General features: G+C 39.2%; 1 protein-coding gene across 4 annotated transcripts in view; it reads right to left on the reverse strand.

The window, feature by feature from the left end:
- The window catches only part of LOC131435137 (elongation of very long chain fatty acids protein AAEL008004), a 153,002-nt gene that overhangs the window by 31,216 nt on the left and 103,272 nt on the right, over positions 1-18,514 (reverse strand). For all 4 annotated transcript variants that reach the window (XM_058602707.1, XM_058602724.1, XM_058602729.1 and 1 more), the window contains 2 exons: positions 16,712-16,794; positions 5,125-5,232 (listed from right to left, as the gene is read on the reverse strand). In XM_058602707.1, coding sequence (XP_058458690.1) covers positions 5,125-5,232; positions 16,712-16,794 — 191 coding nt within the window. The remainder of the gene's footprint in view (positions 1-5,124; positions 5,233-16,711; positions 16,795-18,514) is intronic.

The following is an 18,514-nucleotide window of genomic DNA, read 5'->3' on the forward strand; positions in this document are numbered from 1 at the left end:
TTAATGATCGTGTTAGGGCTATACGATCAGTCAAAGTCGTGAGATTCATGAAAATTCCACTTACCTTCTAAAATAAGTTTCAAAACTGTAGATTATTAATGATAATCATGTTACATTTATTTGAAATTCACATCAAAAACGATGAAATATATCGTTGACACAAGATTTTGAATGAATTTTATTTGAATTCAAAGGAATAATAAACCGGGGCCAAGTAAAAATAAAAACTAAACTTGCATATACGTGAATTTGCACATGAAATCTTTGAACGAATCGTTTTGTTTTCAAATGATAAGAAAAAAGCATATTAAATTGAAGTACTATTTACATATGAATCGATCGTACCTTTTTTATCAGTGTAAAATTAGCATACACTGAAAACAAAATTGGGCTATGATTTTTTTTTCGGATTTAGATAATTATAAAAAAATAAGTATTTTTTTATTGTTTCATATGTAGAGGATTTAACCTTAAGATCATTCGCTTCTTCAGGCCAGAAAAACTTTCTTGCCGCTATGTGTGCGATTGGGAATCGGTGGTGGGCTACATGAAAGACATCAACTAACTCACCACGCTATACCCGTCTTCTAGAGAAAAATAAATCATTCAAATAAAGGTATCTTCATTTTTTTTCAAATCTGATATTAAAACCAACATTCGATGTTTGATTTGCTTAATGCCTTTTGAAAATTGAATAAGTTGCAGCTGAAACAATTCTTTACTACACGCAAAAAGGAATCCGTTACCGCTGACAGGATAAAAAAAATCATGAAACTAATAATTTTATTTTCTCATGAAGTCATGACAATCATTCATGATTTTATGATCCAAATGATCAAATTTATGAATTTTTTTTTATATCTAATTTTGCATCTTTCCGAGCGAATATTGAAGAAAAAACTATGGGTTGCTTAAAATTCAATTTTTATGTTTACAGTGCAAATTTCATGTAAAACTATCGAGTCGTTCTTGAGAGATATGTTTGCTCAAAGTAAGAACGTCGGAATCTGATCTTAATTCCGCTAGCGTTGACGTGATGGAAAAAAACTCACATACAGACATTTTCCGATCTCGATAATCTAAGTCGAATGGTATACAACACTCCGAGGGTTTCCGAGGCTCCGATTTAGAGTCGGGTTTACCCGAAAATCTATTACCTTTCTAGAGAGAAAGGTAAAAATTATGAAACCAATAATTTTATCTTTTTTTGAAATCATGACAATTGTTCATGATTTCATGTTCCAAATGAGTCAATTCATGAATGTATTTCTTATACATCTAATTTTGCTGTTGTTCTTGGAATTTCGTCCATTCCAAGAGCTAGCATAAACAGAAGAATCAATTCGATTGTAAAAATAGAAAAAAATGAAGGATTGTCATAGAAATTTCATTCTACCACTCTGCAGTTTTTTTACTTCCTACAGTAATCAACAGATTGGGATTCTTTTCTCGAGCCGGAAAGTAAAGCTTGGAGGTCTAATGTTGTCTCGAAAAAAAAACATTTTTCAGGAGAAATCGATTCTCAGGGATTTTTTTGAAAAAAATATACTTGAATTTTTAAGATTTCCGAATTTGAATTTTTTTACGGCAGATGCCATAAAAATGCGTGATCCGGTGTTACCCGGAAAAAAAATTTATGAAAATATACTCTGAGACTTACGTTGGATCTCGATGTTTCGTGCATTTCTAAGGACAAGAAAAGACGCACAACTTCGACAGTTTACATTGAAAAAATTGCATAACTTTGAGAATGGGTATAAAAAACCGCACAAAAATAAAAGTATGCGCTTTTCCTCAAATCATAACTCATTTTGCTCGTTTGTAGAGTCGGAATTTCGCAAGTAACTTTTTCGCAAATTTTCATTTCCAAATTACATTCGGCAATCTTTTTAGCAAATTTTTTTTTCGTTAGATACTGATTAGAACATAAAACCTAGCTCCAGGTGGAGTTCTTTGAGTGAAAGAAATCGTTAATACACTCATGTCTTTTTAATGCGGATGCGTATCACATCAAAAATCGCATTAGCTTCAAAAATTTGTTTGAAAAAAAAACAAGAACTTTGAAAATTGGCTTTTGGTTACCTCTGTAACCGGTTTGAGCAAATAGCAGGCAATTTTTTCCATTTTCTTCTCGTTTCGCCTTCGGCTCATCTCGTAGTTCAAATAATGTAAACTGTGTCGGTTAAGCGTTTTAAGTTGAACTGCTAAGAGGCAACGGCAGTTCAATTTGAACTTCTAAAGCACTGATGAGCCGAAGACGAAACATGAAGAAAATACATTCTAACTGTTTTAGTTGTTATTTCTTAAATTATACAAAGTTACCAACAAAATTATCACCAAATGTTACTTTCGATATCACGTTTGAAATAAAAAAATTCAAACAAATTAAATTTATTTTAATTTTTAAACATTTTTTTATAGTTTTTTAGGGCCCACCTAATCTCCTGTAATTGCTTCTTACACCTAATTTTTGTAAGATTCATATACACAAAAAGGTGAATTTCATTTTATCTAATCCTATATAAAGTCAAATAAAAGAAAAAAAAATTGCATTTGTATTAACTTAAATTTTACTGATTACGACTGTAATTTGCATTCGGCCAGTAAGTAGGCAACTGCATGAATTTTTATGCATCATTTCACACAATATTACATGTTCTTGCACGTAAATTTGCGTCAACTGCGACGCTCCGTTTATGTGCATCTCGTGAGATGTAAAATCACAGGGTTTTTTTTTCGAAGTGTGTAGGCTTCGTGAGGAAAAATGGTACAATTCTACAAAACCTAGGGTCCAATATCTGAGCCACGGCTTCGTCTAAGGAGAAAGATCACTGTGAGACAAATTGATTTCCTTTAATCTGTAAAATCATTTCTTTTATTTCAATTATAGAGGTTTCAGCCTTAAGGTCATTCGCTTCTTCGGGCTAGAAAAGCTTTGTGACCCTATGTGCTGGGTTGGGGATCGAAGCCAGGTGGGCTGCGTGAATGGCATCGAGTAACCCATCACGCTATACCCGTCCCCCTTTAAAATCATATTCTAGCAATTAAATATCAATTTTTAAATTAAACTGAACTGGTGGTTCGCCGGCGAATGCCTTTAAATTGTTTAGGCTGTTAATTTTTACAAAGGCTCTAATCAAATGAATATCAAATGTTTGCCACAATAAGAAGAAAGGGGTCGGAGATCGATCACAAAACCCTGGTGTCTTTTTTAAGTGGTTTTTCTCCAAGCACTTTATTTTTACATGGCTTTCCGAAGTTACGCGGTTTTCTTCCCAAGTTACGTGGTTCTGTTGTTTTGTCTTAGAAATGCATGAAACGTCGAGATCTGGTGTTATCCCGAAATTTTTTTAAGTCAAATTTTTGACACTTAGAAAACTTTCGATTTTTTTTCACAAAAAAAATGTTCAGATTACACCAGATCTGGACGTTTCATGTATTTCTAAGATATTGGGCGTCAAAAAGAATTTTGTTTTAGTTTTGAGGTTTTTATGCGGATTTCCGAAGTTATGCGTTTTTTTACGCGGATTTCCGAAGTTACGCGGTACGTATTTTTCGCGTGAAAGAGACCACAGTGTAAGGGTTAAATAAACGAGTTAAGGAAAAGTTTTAAAAAAACTTTTAGGGATAAGGGAGAGGAAAGAAAAAAGGTAAACGAGTTATATCCTCCAAAAATATTTTTTTGGATAATTCAACAATTCTTAAAAAGAATTCAACTTTTTTTTTCAGTGTATGACTTTTTTTAGTGTGTCCAATCGATTTCCTACAGTTGTTTCTGTGCAACCAACGGTTTCCAAGTTACAACGATTGGCAGAAAGTTCGGCCTGTTTTTTTTTTTTTGAAAATCAGTCTTGAATCCAATCAGTCTCTCTTGAACCGTGCAAAATTATGGGGTTTGCCATACCGCCGACGTGTACAAAGTTTCATCCAAATCGGAGCTTAAATGCGGATCATGATTTTGCCACTTTTTTCTGCTGTTAATTTTTGGAATTGCTCCAAAGGAAGTGTGCTATCTACTGTGCACGATACACAAGAGAGTGAGAGAGAACCGCTCTTCTCGATGAACATGTGCAAATAACAGTTTCTCTTTGTTCACTTTCTCTTTCAATTATGACGGAGTTTTTCCTGTATTTTTCGATAATTTCTTTCAGTGCAGATTAAAAGATGGTAGTTGAAGAAGAATTGCTAAATTGAGTACTGTAATAATCGAAACAGAGGGTAAACAAAGAGAATCTGTGTTATTTTCACTTAGGACCTAATCTAATATTCATCGAGTTCATTCAATTTTAGTGAAATATACCAAATTGATAAAAAATTTGTAATAAAGTTGTAAAAACTAGTAAAAGAAAGGTATTTGCAATTTAAGCAAGCTTAACATTTTAGAGTTATAATGCGAATAAACAAAAGTAGAAATGTTGTTATAAAAATTTCAGTTTTTACCCAAATTAGAGTAAAAATTAACGGAATTTCGATGGAAAATTTTCATTTCAAAATCCAGTGTTGCTCACTTGCTTGCTAGTGGATCTGATTGTTGTATATCAAGCGATAAAACTAGTATTTACTCAAACTCGGTTAGTTTTTACCCAAATTTGAGTAGAAATTCATCACGAATAACGGTGGGCCGACAGGTTATTCTTTTTTTTTTCATCGTAAACAAAAGAAATTGTAGTTCGGGAATATTTCAACGTTAACTCACTAGCGAATCAAGTAGAACTGCTAGGTTGCTAGGTTGATTCGATTGGAACTGCTAAACAGTGACGAGTCGAGAAAGAAGCATGTTTAAATACATTGTTCAAATGTTCCCTCGGTACAAACATGGTTTTCTCGGTGATTTTTCTTGGCACTAGCCCCACCGTTAACGGTGGTTCTATCCGATTCGAATGTATTTAACAAAACCGTTGTTGTTGTTGTTGTTTTGGCTTCTGGTTGCTGTTCGGCTGGTGCAAAAACGTCTTCTGTCAATTGGGAAAAAAGGTTGTTGTCTCGGGGTTGTGTTTTTTTTTGTTTTCATAGGTCACGCTGGTTTTTTTTTTGTTTTTTTTTTTGGTGAACGAACAGTGAGTCAATTGAATCGATTAGTTTAGCGAAATTAGTTTGGGTTAGACGGCGAAACGTGCAACGTACCTCATAGAACAGCCAGGCACTGAATACGACTTGGATGAAATTGTACGCTATGAGGGTGTGTCTTAACTGGAATGGTTTGCGATTCTCCATGAGCCTCGGACCCAGGACCTGTGGGGGAAAATAGGAAGAGAGAGAAAAAAAACAAAGTAATTAAACTCACATAACATCACATCACGGTTGTTAGATCAGTTGTCATAAAGCAGCATAACCCTCGTGTAAAAAAAAATTCAATACCATCAATACACATTTGCGACCCCTCAACTTGGAGAAAATCCTCGGTTCAATAAATTGGCATTCCGAGCACCATCCGCGCGATGGCACAACCGGCTCAGTGTGCGCACTTCAAATGTAGTTCAGTCGTCAGCCGTGCACCACATGCTCGCTGGCTGCTCTTCTGGTTACCCCGGTGGTAGGTGGGAAGGTAGGTGCTCGCCAGTTATCTAAGCCTACTGTGAGCGACCTTGAACTACTTCAGGCAGTCTACAACTACTACTACTACTACGACTACTGCCACCACCGCGATTCACCGGCTTAGATATGGCAACTCTCACCCATTCCGACGAAACTCTCTCAATCTTTCTCTTTCATCCATGTGCGAAGTTGGTTTTGTGTCTTCGCTTCGACACCAGAAAAAATACCTGGGGTGGAAAAAGTGACGGCACATGCCGTATGCCGTCAATGCCCATGCGGTCCGATCGGAGGAATTAACGATTGCATAATGCCGCCGTCTCTCTCCTCTCCGAAACCAGTCCGCTACTGATAGCACTTCTACCACCTTCTGTCGAAGGTGCGTGAAAATACTTCACATTCGGTTTCGGTTGGGCGTTTTTCCTCTCAAGGTGAACAGCGAAAGCGTGATTTAATTTACTTTTTGATCACCGTTTGAACAGCAGTAGGCTATTATGTGAGCTAGGTTAATGCTGGCACGATCATAGCAACCGGTTTTTCGGTCCGGCAGATTTTTTTCTTCCATCGAATCAGATTACTTTGATGATACTTTTACTAATGAAATCTTTGGTGAAACAATTGGATTAAAAGCCTGCAGCTGACGTTGCATTGCTGCGCGGCCCTACTAGTTCAATTTCGAAGTGCCAGGCATCGACTAGTCGAAGGCGAAACGTAAATATAAATCAAAATCGACTTGGGAGAACCAATCTATTGCACAGTGGGGTAAAATGGGTGGAATTTTTGTACTGGATTACATTATTTCGCACTCCGAAAGGAGGCTGATTGCGATTGATGAAAATTAATTGATACTACGAAGAAAACCCCGAAAAGTAGAGTAAAAACCAATTTTTAATCCACCTAGTGGTGTAATGATACCTTTCTCATATTACTTATATTTTCAAATATAACGCAAGAATTTTTCTTCAATCTTGAATAAAATAAAAAACTTAATTTTTTCAACTTGTAAACAGTTATGTCAAGTTAATAAGAATTTTTTAAATGATTAAACATACTTTACCCTATAGTTCTGGAACCGGAAGTCGGACCCGGATGAAATTAAACGGCAACCTATGAGATTATAGGAACTTTTATTTGAGCCTGTTTGTGGAATTTGATCAAATTATTTCTGAGAAAATTGAGTGAGTCTCGTTTTAGACTTTTTGAACACTATTTCCGTTACTTCTGGAACCGGAAACTTGGAACCAGTGTAGCCAAAGTTGAATCGCTAAGTAAGTAAGAATCAGTTTTAAGACAAATTTAGAAGAATTTTACCTTTCTGAATGACGATGTGAAATTCAAATTCATTCAAATTCTATGGGACAACGAGATTTTTTTATTTTATGAGTGACATTATTTGACACATACTCACATGCATACACGCACACACAGACACAGACACAGTATTGTATCGAATGATATAGAACTCCTAATCTTCTGGGCTAATTTTCATTAGTTAATTTTTCAAGTGATTGCATAAACTGTGTACTTTTATAGAAAAGCATCATGTTATCATGATTTTGTAATAACACTAACGAGTAGGTAGAAATTGAATAAAAGATTTACAAATTTACATAATTTACATTTTTTCAGCCTGAAAAATATTGATTTAAATGTGGCAACCATGCACGCTTTAAGAAATTGAACAAAGCAAGCTGCGAACAGTTCAAAGCCGGTGGTGTTTTCTTCTTTTTTTGGTACTACCACGTATCGACGTGTACCGGTTTTGCATCGTCATTTTGAATAACGATTTGCATGTTTTGACACTCCTCACCCTCATCAATTTCGAAACCGAAAGTCAGATCTGGATGAAATTGCACAGTATATTTGAAGACAATGAGAGCTTTAATTTGAATCGTGATTCGTGCAAATCGGTTTGACCGTTGCTGAGAAATCGAAGTAAGTTCCGTTTTTTTGGAGATTTTTTTCACTATTATCGGTACTGTTGGAAACGAAAATCGGGAACTAGCCATCCCAAAGTAGTTTTATATATCTGCCTACTAGATGAATTTAGCAGTAAGTTTTATAAAAATGTTCACCTCGTTTCGCCATCGCTTGTAAAAAAATGCTCATAAAATTCAACATTTTCACTAATCGCACTGTAATACCGGAACCGGAAGTTGGATTTGGATCAACTTTTCGGGGGCTAATTTAAAGATTTTTTATTTGCTTCTTAGTTTGGGAAAATCGGTTGAAAAATTTGCACATATTTCTTTGTAATTCCGGAACTGGAAGTCGGATCTAAATGAAATTCATGAAAATTGTATGAGGCCAGCAGACCTTTCATTTGAATCTAAGTTTGTGAAAATCGGCTCAGCCATCTTTGAGAAAATTGAATGATATTATTTGTCAAATACACACATACACACACACACACACACAGTCATTTTGTGATCTCGACGAACTGAGTCGAATGGTATATGACACTCGGCCCTTCCGGATCTCTGTTGTGAAGTCGGTTTTCACAACGATTGTCTAGCCTTTCTATATGAGAAAGGCAAAACAGGTTCAATGACCGCACGAATTTTGTTATGCCGTTTTACCCCAATTTATTCTTCAACTGAGTCTTTTGATAAACATTGATCGACAATATGGACGCAGCTCCCAATATGAACTATCAATATTGATCCATATTACGTAGAAAACGTCAGTGATCCAAGGACACATAATGGGAATCAGAGTACTAGCCCGTTTAATCCGCTTTACCCCAATTTTAAATTTGAACAAAAAGGTTGGAGCTTTTTTCGAATTGAACATAAAATTATGTTTGTGGGAAAATTGGGGTAAAACGATGTAGCGCGATTCATGCGATCTTGGAAACTATCTGTTAACTATTTTTTTAGGTTATATGCAACACTTATAACTGTCTTGTTTAACCATAATTTGTCCAAACAACGATCCAAACTAAAATATTTGCTTAGGTTTTTATAAAATTATAGAGCAAAGTTACGTTTTTTGATCATTTTTTCCTCACTGTGCACTGTTTTAGCTAAATATCCTTCAAAATTCAAGAAATTTTACATTTTCCTTAATCAGCCTTCGATAAATTAAGTAAAGTGGAGTACCAGGTTTTCTGATTTTAAGCGACCGATTTTTTTTTGTTGAATGAAAAAAAATTATTCAAAGTATTGCTTTCTACACATCTTGAATACCTTCTTTCTAGCAATTTTTGGATACCACGTCAATCGAAATGCTCGTATTTTGAAAAAAAAAAACCAACCACCGTAGGAATCGAGTTGCTGCTCAGCCAATGCGTAGCCCACCGATGAAAAAAAAATGGTAGTCGGAAGGGGCCGAATCTGGTGAATACGGTGGGCTACCCCAGCTCTCACTCTTCGGTTCCAGAGTTACGGGATAAAGTGCAACAAAAAATAATGCAAAATAAATTTAAAAGTGCACTCGATTTTCGCACAGACCAGTCATCCAGTTTTCACAAACTTAGGCTTAAATTGAAAGGTCTTACAGCACCATATAAAACCTACCGATTTTCATCCGGTTTTGGAATTACAGGCTAATAGGTATAAAAATTTCATTTTCAGGAGCATGTTTTTATACATGACACAGAAAAAATCAAACAAAATACATTTAAATAGACGTATAGTTTTTCAATTAGGCAGGTATGGTTAGTTTATGACCAAATACGTTGAGTTTTGAGTATACCAGATCATCGTTTCTGGTTACGTAAGTACCGGAGAAGTGCTCTTGTGTAAATGCAATTATCCCGAACGAGCCTAAAATTATTGGTATCGGTTAATCCATATACAAGAAATGAGTTTAGACGTGTATGTCACTTATGCCATTATACCACCGGACCATAAGTGACAACCATTCTAACTTCAACCCTGTTTAATGAACCAATAGTAGTTTTGCAAACGAGCCTAAGTTTGTTGAAATCGGTTCAGTCATCTTCAAGAAAATGGAGAAGGGTAAAAAAAACGCATTTAGTTGGTTACGCACCTATACCACTATATCTCCGCAACAAAAAAAATTACATCGATTCTTATACCATGATATTTCCGGAACCAGAAGTCGCAGCCATTTGATCTTCGAACTTGATCAATGGCCCAATAGTAGCTTTCAAGTGAGCCTAGACATGTTAAAATTGGCTCAGCCATCTGGGGAAATTGAAAGAGAAAAAAATTGGTTGACAGGCGATCTCGTCGAACTGAGTAACACTATGGGTCTCCAAGGCTCCGCGCAAAAGTTGCTGACCAAACGAACCGATCTCAGTTATACCGGCTCCCAGTTCCCACATTTTCACAAACTTAGGATCAAATAAAAGGTCCGTATGTGACAATAGACTACCTTTGTTCGGATCTCACGTACGGTTCCGGAACAACAAAGTGAGAATTCCTGTTCATTTGGTTCAAAACTTTTGAAGAATTGAAAAGTTTATGCTAATGTATGCCCAAACAAACTTTGTTGCTCTTGTTCAGTTGTCAAAGAAAAGATTTTTGAAGAATTCAGAATGGCTTTTTGTTTGTTTTTAAATTCTCTATAGAACTCCGCTTTTGTTTTTTAAATGATTTATAACAACATTTTGTTTAAAATGAGTTAGAATTTTTTGTTTATAATTTTCCCAACGAGTTTTTTTAAACCGACACAATTCAATTTAAACGGTCGCACTGTTCTTTAGTTATCCCGCACAGCAGTTTAAAAACATGCCTCACTTTTAGCAACCATATCTCAGGAACAGCTTGATGTTTTTACATAAAATTTACACTGCAGCAGTTTCTAATAAAGAAAATAACTACATACAAATTGAAGATTACGTAACTCAGGGTTTTTTACAATCCACATTCGGAATGAAAGCTCCCTTCAAAATTGACATTTGACAATAGTTTTTCAATGTGAGGGTAAGACTACTAGAGTAAATTGTAGAACGTGTCATCTCAATGGCACCCATCTGATGGTAATAATTTTCGTTGAGCTACCGAGAACATGAGAGCGTCTTCGTCATTACTAACTTACATAATTATTCACTAAGCTGATGCGAATACGAAATTATATGGTGTATTATCTTGACATTTTAACGTTTTATTAAATGTCATAACAACTGAAATTGGAACTGTGCCAATTCAATTTTCGTGCGGCTCTGTTCCAATTCATCAGAATCTTCTCCACCCGGCTTGGTTGCCAGTTTTATGTTAGTGATCATCCCGCTCAGCTTAGTCGATGTGCTTCGTAATTTACCTTCCTCGTTTTTTCACATATCACATACACACACAGACAAACTCATAATAATCGGAAAACCATGAGGAATATACACCGCTCATCATTGTTTATCAAGGGTTTTCGTTCAACGAAAACAATCACTCGCGTGGCAGCCTACTTAGAGATGGGATGAATTATCATCATTTCAGCTGCAATGAGTAGGTAATCTCACGACGAAATCTGCTTTGCAGCTCAGTAGGCGTAGCAACCAACCGTCAAACAACGAGTCGCGTCTCGCGTACCGTTGATTCGAAAGGGATTCGGCCGGAGGGGCGCGGAGGTCACCTTCTCAGCTCAGGGTACTCGAAGTAAATACTACTAGTCTAGTGGGTACTGTGCATACTTAGATTAATTGTTTGTGCGGCACCCCAGCGTCGTGTTTTTCCACTGATACGTTCGCAGCGGAAAATTTGCCTACAAACAGTAATAATTAGTAGTTCTCCTCGCGTTCTGCTCACCGCCAGATATGTATATCCGAACGTGTCAAACAAGATATGAGCGGCAATTAATGCCACCGATGGTGCACAAGATGATGAATTAGTGAGTTGCCAGTTCTGCGGGATCGGAATTCCGGGAGGTTTGGAATAATCAACCACAATTAAGTCATTCGAGCTGTAATCGGGGGTCTCTCGGCTCCAGCACAAACGATGATGCTCGAAGAATTGCCACAGTCAACCTTGAACAAGTTTCACATTCCAACTCCGTAGCGGAACACACACAGACACATTATGACATTCCTTAGTCTGCTGACCGATCGGGAAAAAATCTCATTAGGGACCACAATCATCAGTGCACGGCTTGGACCTTTCGAAACCCTCCTGCAGTGGCTTCGGCGAGGAATTGACGAAGGTCCCCATCCATAAATTGTTATAAGAATCGTGATCGAGTCATCGATCACCGATAAACAATAAGTTTCAGACTGGAGAACAGTGAGAAGATGATCACCAGATCGACAAATATGTGCAAAAGCTCATGACTAATTCTTTGATTATAGTGATTAGCATGGCTTCTGATGGCAACCAACGCCAATCATAGTTATTAGCGAATCAACGAAACTGTCCCGCGCAAGATCACTAACGGACTAGTACAGTACAAACCCTTGTCGAATATCAGAAGCGATCATACAGTGTGCCCAGTTACTCACACCGGTTAAAAAGCTGCACTAATGATCCCATGTTCAATTAGATCAACTTGGGCAATTTCCGACAGAACCAGTTCCAACATTCTGATTGACACAGAATGAATGACATTTACCATACCTACTTTACTCGATCATCTTGGAGCTCTCAACGGTTGCCAACTCAACTGACCCTTCTAATGACTTTCGAATCGCGATGAGAGTTTTGCAATTTGTATATATTTTTTAATATATGCTGCGATATCAACCGATTCACGGCGGAATCAGTCGTGTCAAAACCAGTGGACACAAGTTCGTATTAGAAACCTTTTCTTGAGTTTATGTTCACATGATTGCATCGACGGAGTAAGATAGTGGGTTTGCAAAGACGAATAAACCTAAACAGATGTGGTTTCAACCAAGGAGTTAGTTCCTCGTTCGCAATGGCCGGTGCCATCAGGTAACGGTGGTTCAACTCGCGACAATCGCGGCTCTGAATCGTCTATCAGGAACCGGTAAATCGAAAGTAAACATTATTGATGTTTCCGAAAGATTTGAATGAAGCTTACAATAGTATTAGCAACATTATAATTTCGACAGAAGAAGGAACCCGATTCGGTTGAATAACTCATTCGCCGAATAATTTTCGGAAGAACAAGTGTAAATAAAATTTAAGTACAAGCTAAAATTCAAATTCACGTCAAGGTTTAAGCTAAAGTCAAAGAGCAAATCGAAGTCCAAGACCAAACTCAAATTACAGCCAAAACTCGTCCTCGTTGAACTCGTCTAAATCCAAGTCCATATCTACGTCCAAGCCCAAACTCAAGTCCAGATCAAAGACCAAATCGAATAAATCCAGAGTAAAATTCAAATCCAAATCAAAGTCTAAGTTCACATCGACGTCCAAGTCCAAGACTAGGTCCAGGTCCAGGTCCAGATGACAATCCAGGTGCACGTTTAGGTCAAGATCAAGTCCAAATCTAGTACCAAGTTCAGATTCAATTCCACATCGAAATCCAAGTCTAAGTACATGTCTAGGTCTCGGTCTAGGTCCAGAAATCGACCCCGGCTAAGGTCCAGATCCAGGCTCAGGATCAGGGCTAGATCCTGACCCAGGTTAAGATTCTGGTCCAGAACCATACCCCAGATCCATGTCAGAGTTCAAGTTCATGGCCAAGGTCAAGGTCAAGTCCAAATACAGCATTCAAGTCCAAATCCACGTACAAGCCAATTTCAATTCCCATGAAATTCCAAATTCAGGTCCAGGTCCAAGTTCGAATCTATGTCCGAGTCCAAGTTCACATTCAAGCCCAAGATAAAGTTAAAGTTTAGCATAAAGTCCACATCCAAGCCCAAGTTCAGATTCAGAACTTGTTCCAGGTCGTTCGCACGTTTAGCTCCAGGTCCTGGTTCAAATCCAGGTCCAGGTCCAACTTCACGTCCAAGCCCAAAATCAAGTTCAAGTCTAACATAGAGTCCAAATCCAAGCCCAAGTCTCGATCCAGATGTGAGTCCCGGGGCACGTCTAGGTTCAGGTCCCAAATCCATGTCTAAGTCCAAGCTCAAGATCAAGTCCAAATCTAGTATCAAGTCCAAATCCACGTCCAAGCCCAAATTCAATTCCACATCAAAGTTCAAGTTCAAATCCATGTCGAGGTCTCGGTCCAGACCGCGGACCAGGTCCAGATTCGAGTTCATATTAAGGTTCTGATCTAAGTCCTGGTCCTGTTCCAGGCCCAGGTCCAAGTCTAGGTCCAGGTCCAGGTCCAGGTCCAGGTCCAGGTCCAGGTCCAGGTCCAGGTCCAGGTCCAGGTCCAGGTCCAGGTCCAGGTCCAGGTCCAGGTCCAGGTCCAGGTCCAGGTCCAGGTCCAGGTCCAGGTCCAGGTCCAGGTCCAGGTCCAGGTCCAGGTCCAGGTCCAGGTCCAGGTCCAGGTCCAGGTCCAGGTCCAGGTCCAGGTCCAGGTCCAGGTCCAGGTCCAGGTCCAGGTCCAGGTCCAGGTCCAGGTCCAGGTCCAGGTCCAGGTCCAGGTCCAGGTCCAGGTCCAGGTCCAGGTCCAGGTCCAGGTCCAGGTCCAGGTCCAGGTCCAGGTCCAGGTCCAGGTCCAGGTCCAGGTCCAGGTCCAGGTCCAGGTCCAGGCCCAGGCCCAGGTCAAGGTCCAGGTTTAGGGTTAGGTCCTGATACAGGTTAAAGTTCAAGTCCAGGTCCAGGTCTATGTCCAGGTAGGTCCAGGCCCAGGTTTAGGGTTAAGTCCTGATCCAGGTTAAAATCCAGGTCCAGGACCATGCCCCAAATCCATGTCCGAGTTCAAGTTCACACCCAAGCCCAAGAACAAATTCAAACCTAGTAGAAAGTCCAAATCTAAGCCCAAGTCCAGATTCAGAACCTGTTCCATGTCCAGGTCGAGATCCAGGTCCAGGTGCATGTCTAGCTCCAGGTTCAAGTTCTAGTTCAAATCCAGGTCCAAGTTCACGTCCAAGCCCAAGTTCAAATCTAACATAACATAAAGTCCAAATCCAAGCCCAAGTCCCGACTCAGGTACACGTCTAGCTTTAGGTCCAGGTCCAGGTCCCAAATCCATGTCCAAGTCCAAGCTCAAGATCAAGTCCGAATCTAGTATCAAGTCCAAATCCACGTGCAAGCCCAAATTCAATTCCACATCAAAGTCCAAACCCATGTCCAGGCCTCGGTCCAGATCCCGGACCAGGTCCAGGCCCATGACCAGGTAGGTCCAGGATCAATTCCAAATCCAGGTTCAGGTCCAATACTAAGTCCTCATCACGTCAACGTCCAAGACCATATTCAAGTCCAGGTTCTAGTCAAAATCCAAGTCCAAGTTGAATAAGTTCTGATCAATTTTGACACTAAGTCCACGGCGACGTTCATGTCCCAAATCCCTGTCCAAGTACAAATCATAGATCAAGTCCGTGGACTTCGACTTGAACTAAGATTTGTACTTGGACAGTGATTGGGGTCTAAGCCCAAATCCGACTCCAAATCCAACTTCAGGTCAATGCCAAATCCAAGTCTACATCGAAGCCAAAGTCGAGTGAAATATTTCCGATAACATGGAGAAAAATTTATGTTGTTGGGTTAAGTACAATAAGTGATTTTCACGATTAAGTTCTACTTATTCTTGTACTCGGTAAATTTTGAAAAGGCACCCCATACTAAAGTGAAGTAAAGTAATAGCTTGGAGCCGGTGTAGAAGAATTTACATTGCAATCAGTAGCGAATAGTTGTCAGTTAATTTTGACACATCTCCAGTCGATTTGCGTATGTAACCAACTCTTAATGTCGGGATAGCTTGTGTTCGGACCAATGACCACGCAAAAAGGAATCGGTTCCTTCACGTTCTTACGCAACACACATACGTCATTTCGGACATCGGGAAAATTATGTATTCGTACTACATGGAATGGAAAGTCCCGGGCCTCTCACAGAAAATACGTGAATAGTTTCGAACCGTGTAAATAGATCATCAAGCTATGGAAATAGACGAGTTTTGTGTCCTGATAAACGATGTAACGGTGAAATTGAATGATTTGCGGTACGGATTGGTCCACCATCCCCCGTATTCTCCAGACCTGGCTCCCAGCGACTATCTATTATCTATTTCCAAACCAGAAAAGGTTTCTCCAAAAATCGACGTTTTCGTTGTTACGCCCGGGACTTCTCATTCCATGTAGTACATTACGATGCGGAACAACAATCAGAACAAATTGGCTCAAGTGGCACGTTCCACCGGTTATTTGACGATTTGTACCTTACTCACGCAAGAAAAAAAGACTCATTCACGGTAGTGTACTTTTTAGAAAAGAATTCTATTCGAAATAATTAATAGAGTTCTGGCGAATCGATGATGCCCAGATCTAAGCATATTTCGTTCCGTATGCTTTGGCTATCACACACCGCATCGTTATTTCCGCCCTTGGCAGAGCTAATAGTTTGCTCATAAATATAAATTGAACTTCGTCGAATCTCCCCCTACGGTTTGTCTCACTCACCAAACCAACAAGCTCCGAAACGTTCAGGCAGTCAAAACCCCGTTCGATTTCGACACACGCCAACTGGCCAAGTGGCGATTCGACGGATCAATTCGTCATTGGCCAACTGTACCGCAAATTACCTATTCGCTAACGCTCAGGCGGTCAGTTCAGTCGATGTATGCAAATTGCGAACCGCTTGGTGGCGACGGCATAAAATGGCTGATCAGCTGATTGGAGCAGGTGGTTGTGGAGAGCGGTAGTGGCGCTGGTGGTCATCGGGTGGAAGCCGGCCCTAGGTCAGCTGGGGGCCTTCTCCATCAACTACGGCGGTTACCACGGCCGCGCTGATTGACTGGACTGGACTGACTGATGATGATGAGGTGTGATGCAATGAGACACCACCAACATCGCCTTTAATATCGGACTTCCCATTGAAAACTATGCTGCGCGCACCGCAACGACGGGGGGAAAAGCAAGTACATGCAATTTGCGGACCGAAGTGTAAGTTTTATTTTTTTTTTCGGTGAAGTTTACCACCGGAGAATTGGCATGCGAAAGGGGGCGATGCGCACGCGAAGGTTACGCGCAACATTAAAGCGACGGTGAACTTTTAAGCCGGGACGTGCCGTCCGTCGTGGCTGGAAGCGAAGCGTGCGATACAAAACAAAAATTTTCAAGGTCAAGGTCACTCGCAATTTTTTTTCGGAATTGGGAAAGGAATTCGCCACACGCATTCACTTTTCGGATGCCAACACACATCGGAGGAGTCGCACAAATGTGTTTTTTTCGGACGATTGAGGGTTATATGGCCGGTACGGTACTCACTTTGACTAAGTAAACATATCCTAAACATAGTGCTAATGTGGGGAAGGGAGATGACATCAGGGGCCAATCCTTTGTCCGGGGATCTGTAAAGTGGGAAGAAGAAAACACAAAAATGTTATTAAAATTTAAAGTTATTTGATGAGACAGCTGAAAGTTTGAAAAATTGTCTGCTAAACAATGTTATTATAATACGTAGTAGGCCTTGCGATCTTCGTAGCAACGATTGCAACAGTTAACACCTAAACAAAGTGAGTGTGAGTGAGCAGGCGTGCGATAATTTCTCATATGATTAGATCAAACGTTACTAATTCAACTGTCCGAATAATTAAGCTGGAATCACTTCGCCTGGTCAACGATGACCACAGAGAACACCGACTTGAGGAAGCAAATCTTTTTGTTTCAATTTCACGGTGACTAGAGAGAATGAGTTTTTGTTTATTACTTTTCAGTACAAACAGGAAAAAAGCAAAATCATCCAATTATCGGATCGCGCAGTGAGTGTTTATCGCACCATTTGATGAGATCACATTAATGAGACACTATTATCAACTTGATATCAAAATTGTTTACTTCTCATACTGCATATCGATATCCCGCTGATTGTGATTCGATTGGAATGAGAAGCGAGATTCCCCGTTGAAAACGGAATGGTAATCATATTTTGACTCACCTCGAACGTTCGGATGACAGCTAAAAATTTGAATATATATCTGCGAACAGGATTTCGAAAAAAACGTACTTCTTACGTTGAAAATCAGTAAATTCACAGACAAATCTGTAAAACTGGCATTACTGATCGCAACATAACAGACAAAAGCCCGCGGCCGCGGCTGAATAAATGCAAAAGTCGAAACAGTTTGTGAGTAAGTGGGTGAATCGTTTTAAAGAGGTGAAAAATATCGACGACTTTCCAAATCGCGTCGGTGTCGGTGTATTGACGGAAAAAGAAGCAAAAAGTGCGGTTTTTTTGTGCGTTTTTTTTACGCGGTACGTATCCCCCGGGTAAAAAACAACCTCTCTGTATGATGAAATTTTCAGTAGTATGAGATAACCACAACTATCTCAACATTGAAATTTCCAAAAATGTTTGGTATGAACGAGCATAAGAGTGAAATTCAGTACCCAAAAAAGGCGCGCAAACATCCAACCGCATGAATTGAACGAATCATCGCACAAAGCGTGTCGCGCAAAATCGTCACATAGAAATACGAAACATTTTCAGTGGTTGAGTGCAGTGGGCTTACGCGACACGTTTTGTTCCCTATAGTAAAATACACACTAACTATGTATGCTTATAAACCATGAGTGTATTTAATTGATTAATATGAGAGAGACACATTAGTGCATGTTGTTTAAGACGGTCAATTTAGCCATTCAATTTAAAACATGGGCTGAAAAGTCACGAGTCTAACACATAGATGGCGCTAGTTTTTTTTTGCAATCGCCTTTTTTCAGTTAATACCAACCTTTAAAACACAGCTTTTAAAATTTCATCATATTCTATTCATTAGTTTGTGAGTTATTGTGCTAAGAGTTACGCTACTTTTGTTATTTTCAGAACCATGGTTCAAAAACAATTTCATGTTTTAATTTTACACTGCTACTTGATGGGAAAATACCGTTCAAGCGTAGCAATGGCTTGAAAAGTGTCATGGAGACTCCGTTCCATCAGAAACAACAATAAAATGTTGATTTGCTGATTTCAAACGTGTTCGTAGAGACACCGATGATGCAGAACGAAGTGGACGTCCAAAGCACCAGAAAACTTAAAAAATCCACAACATCGTTTTGAATGGTCGAAAA

Source organism: Malaya genurostris, chromosome 1 (assembly GCF_030247185.1).
Source record: "Malaya genurostris strain Urasoe2022 chromosome 1, Malgen_1.1, whole genome shotgun sequence".
In the NCBI taxonomy this organism is placed as follows: domain Eukaryota; kingdom Metazoa; phylum Arthropoda; class Insecta; order Diptera; family Culicidae; genus Malaya; species Malaya genurostris.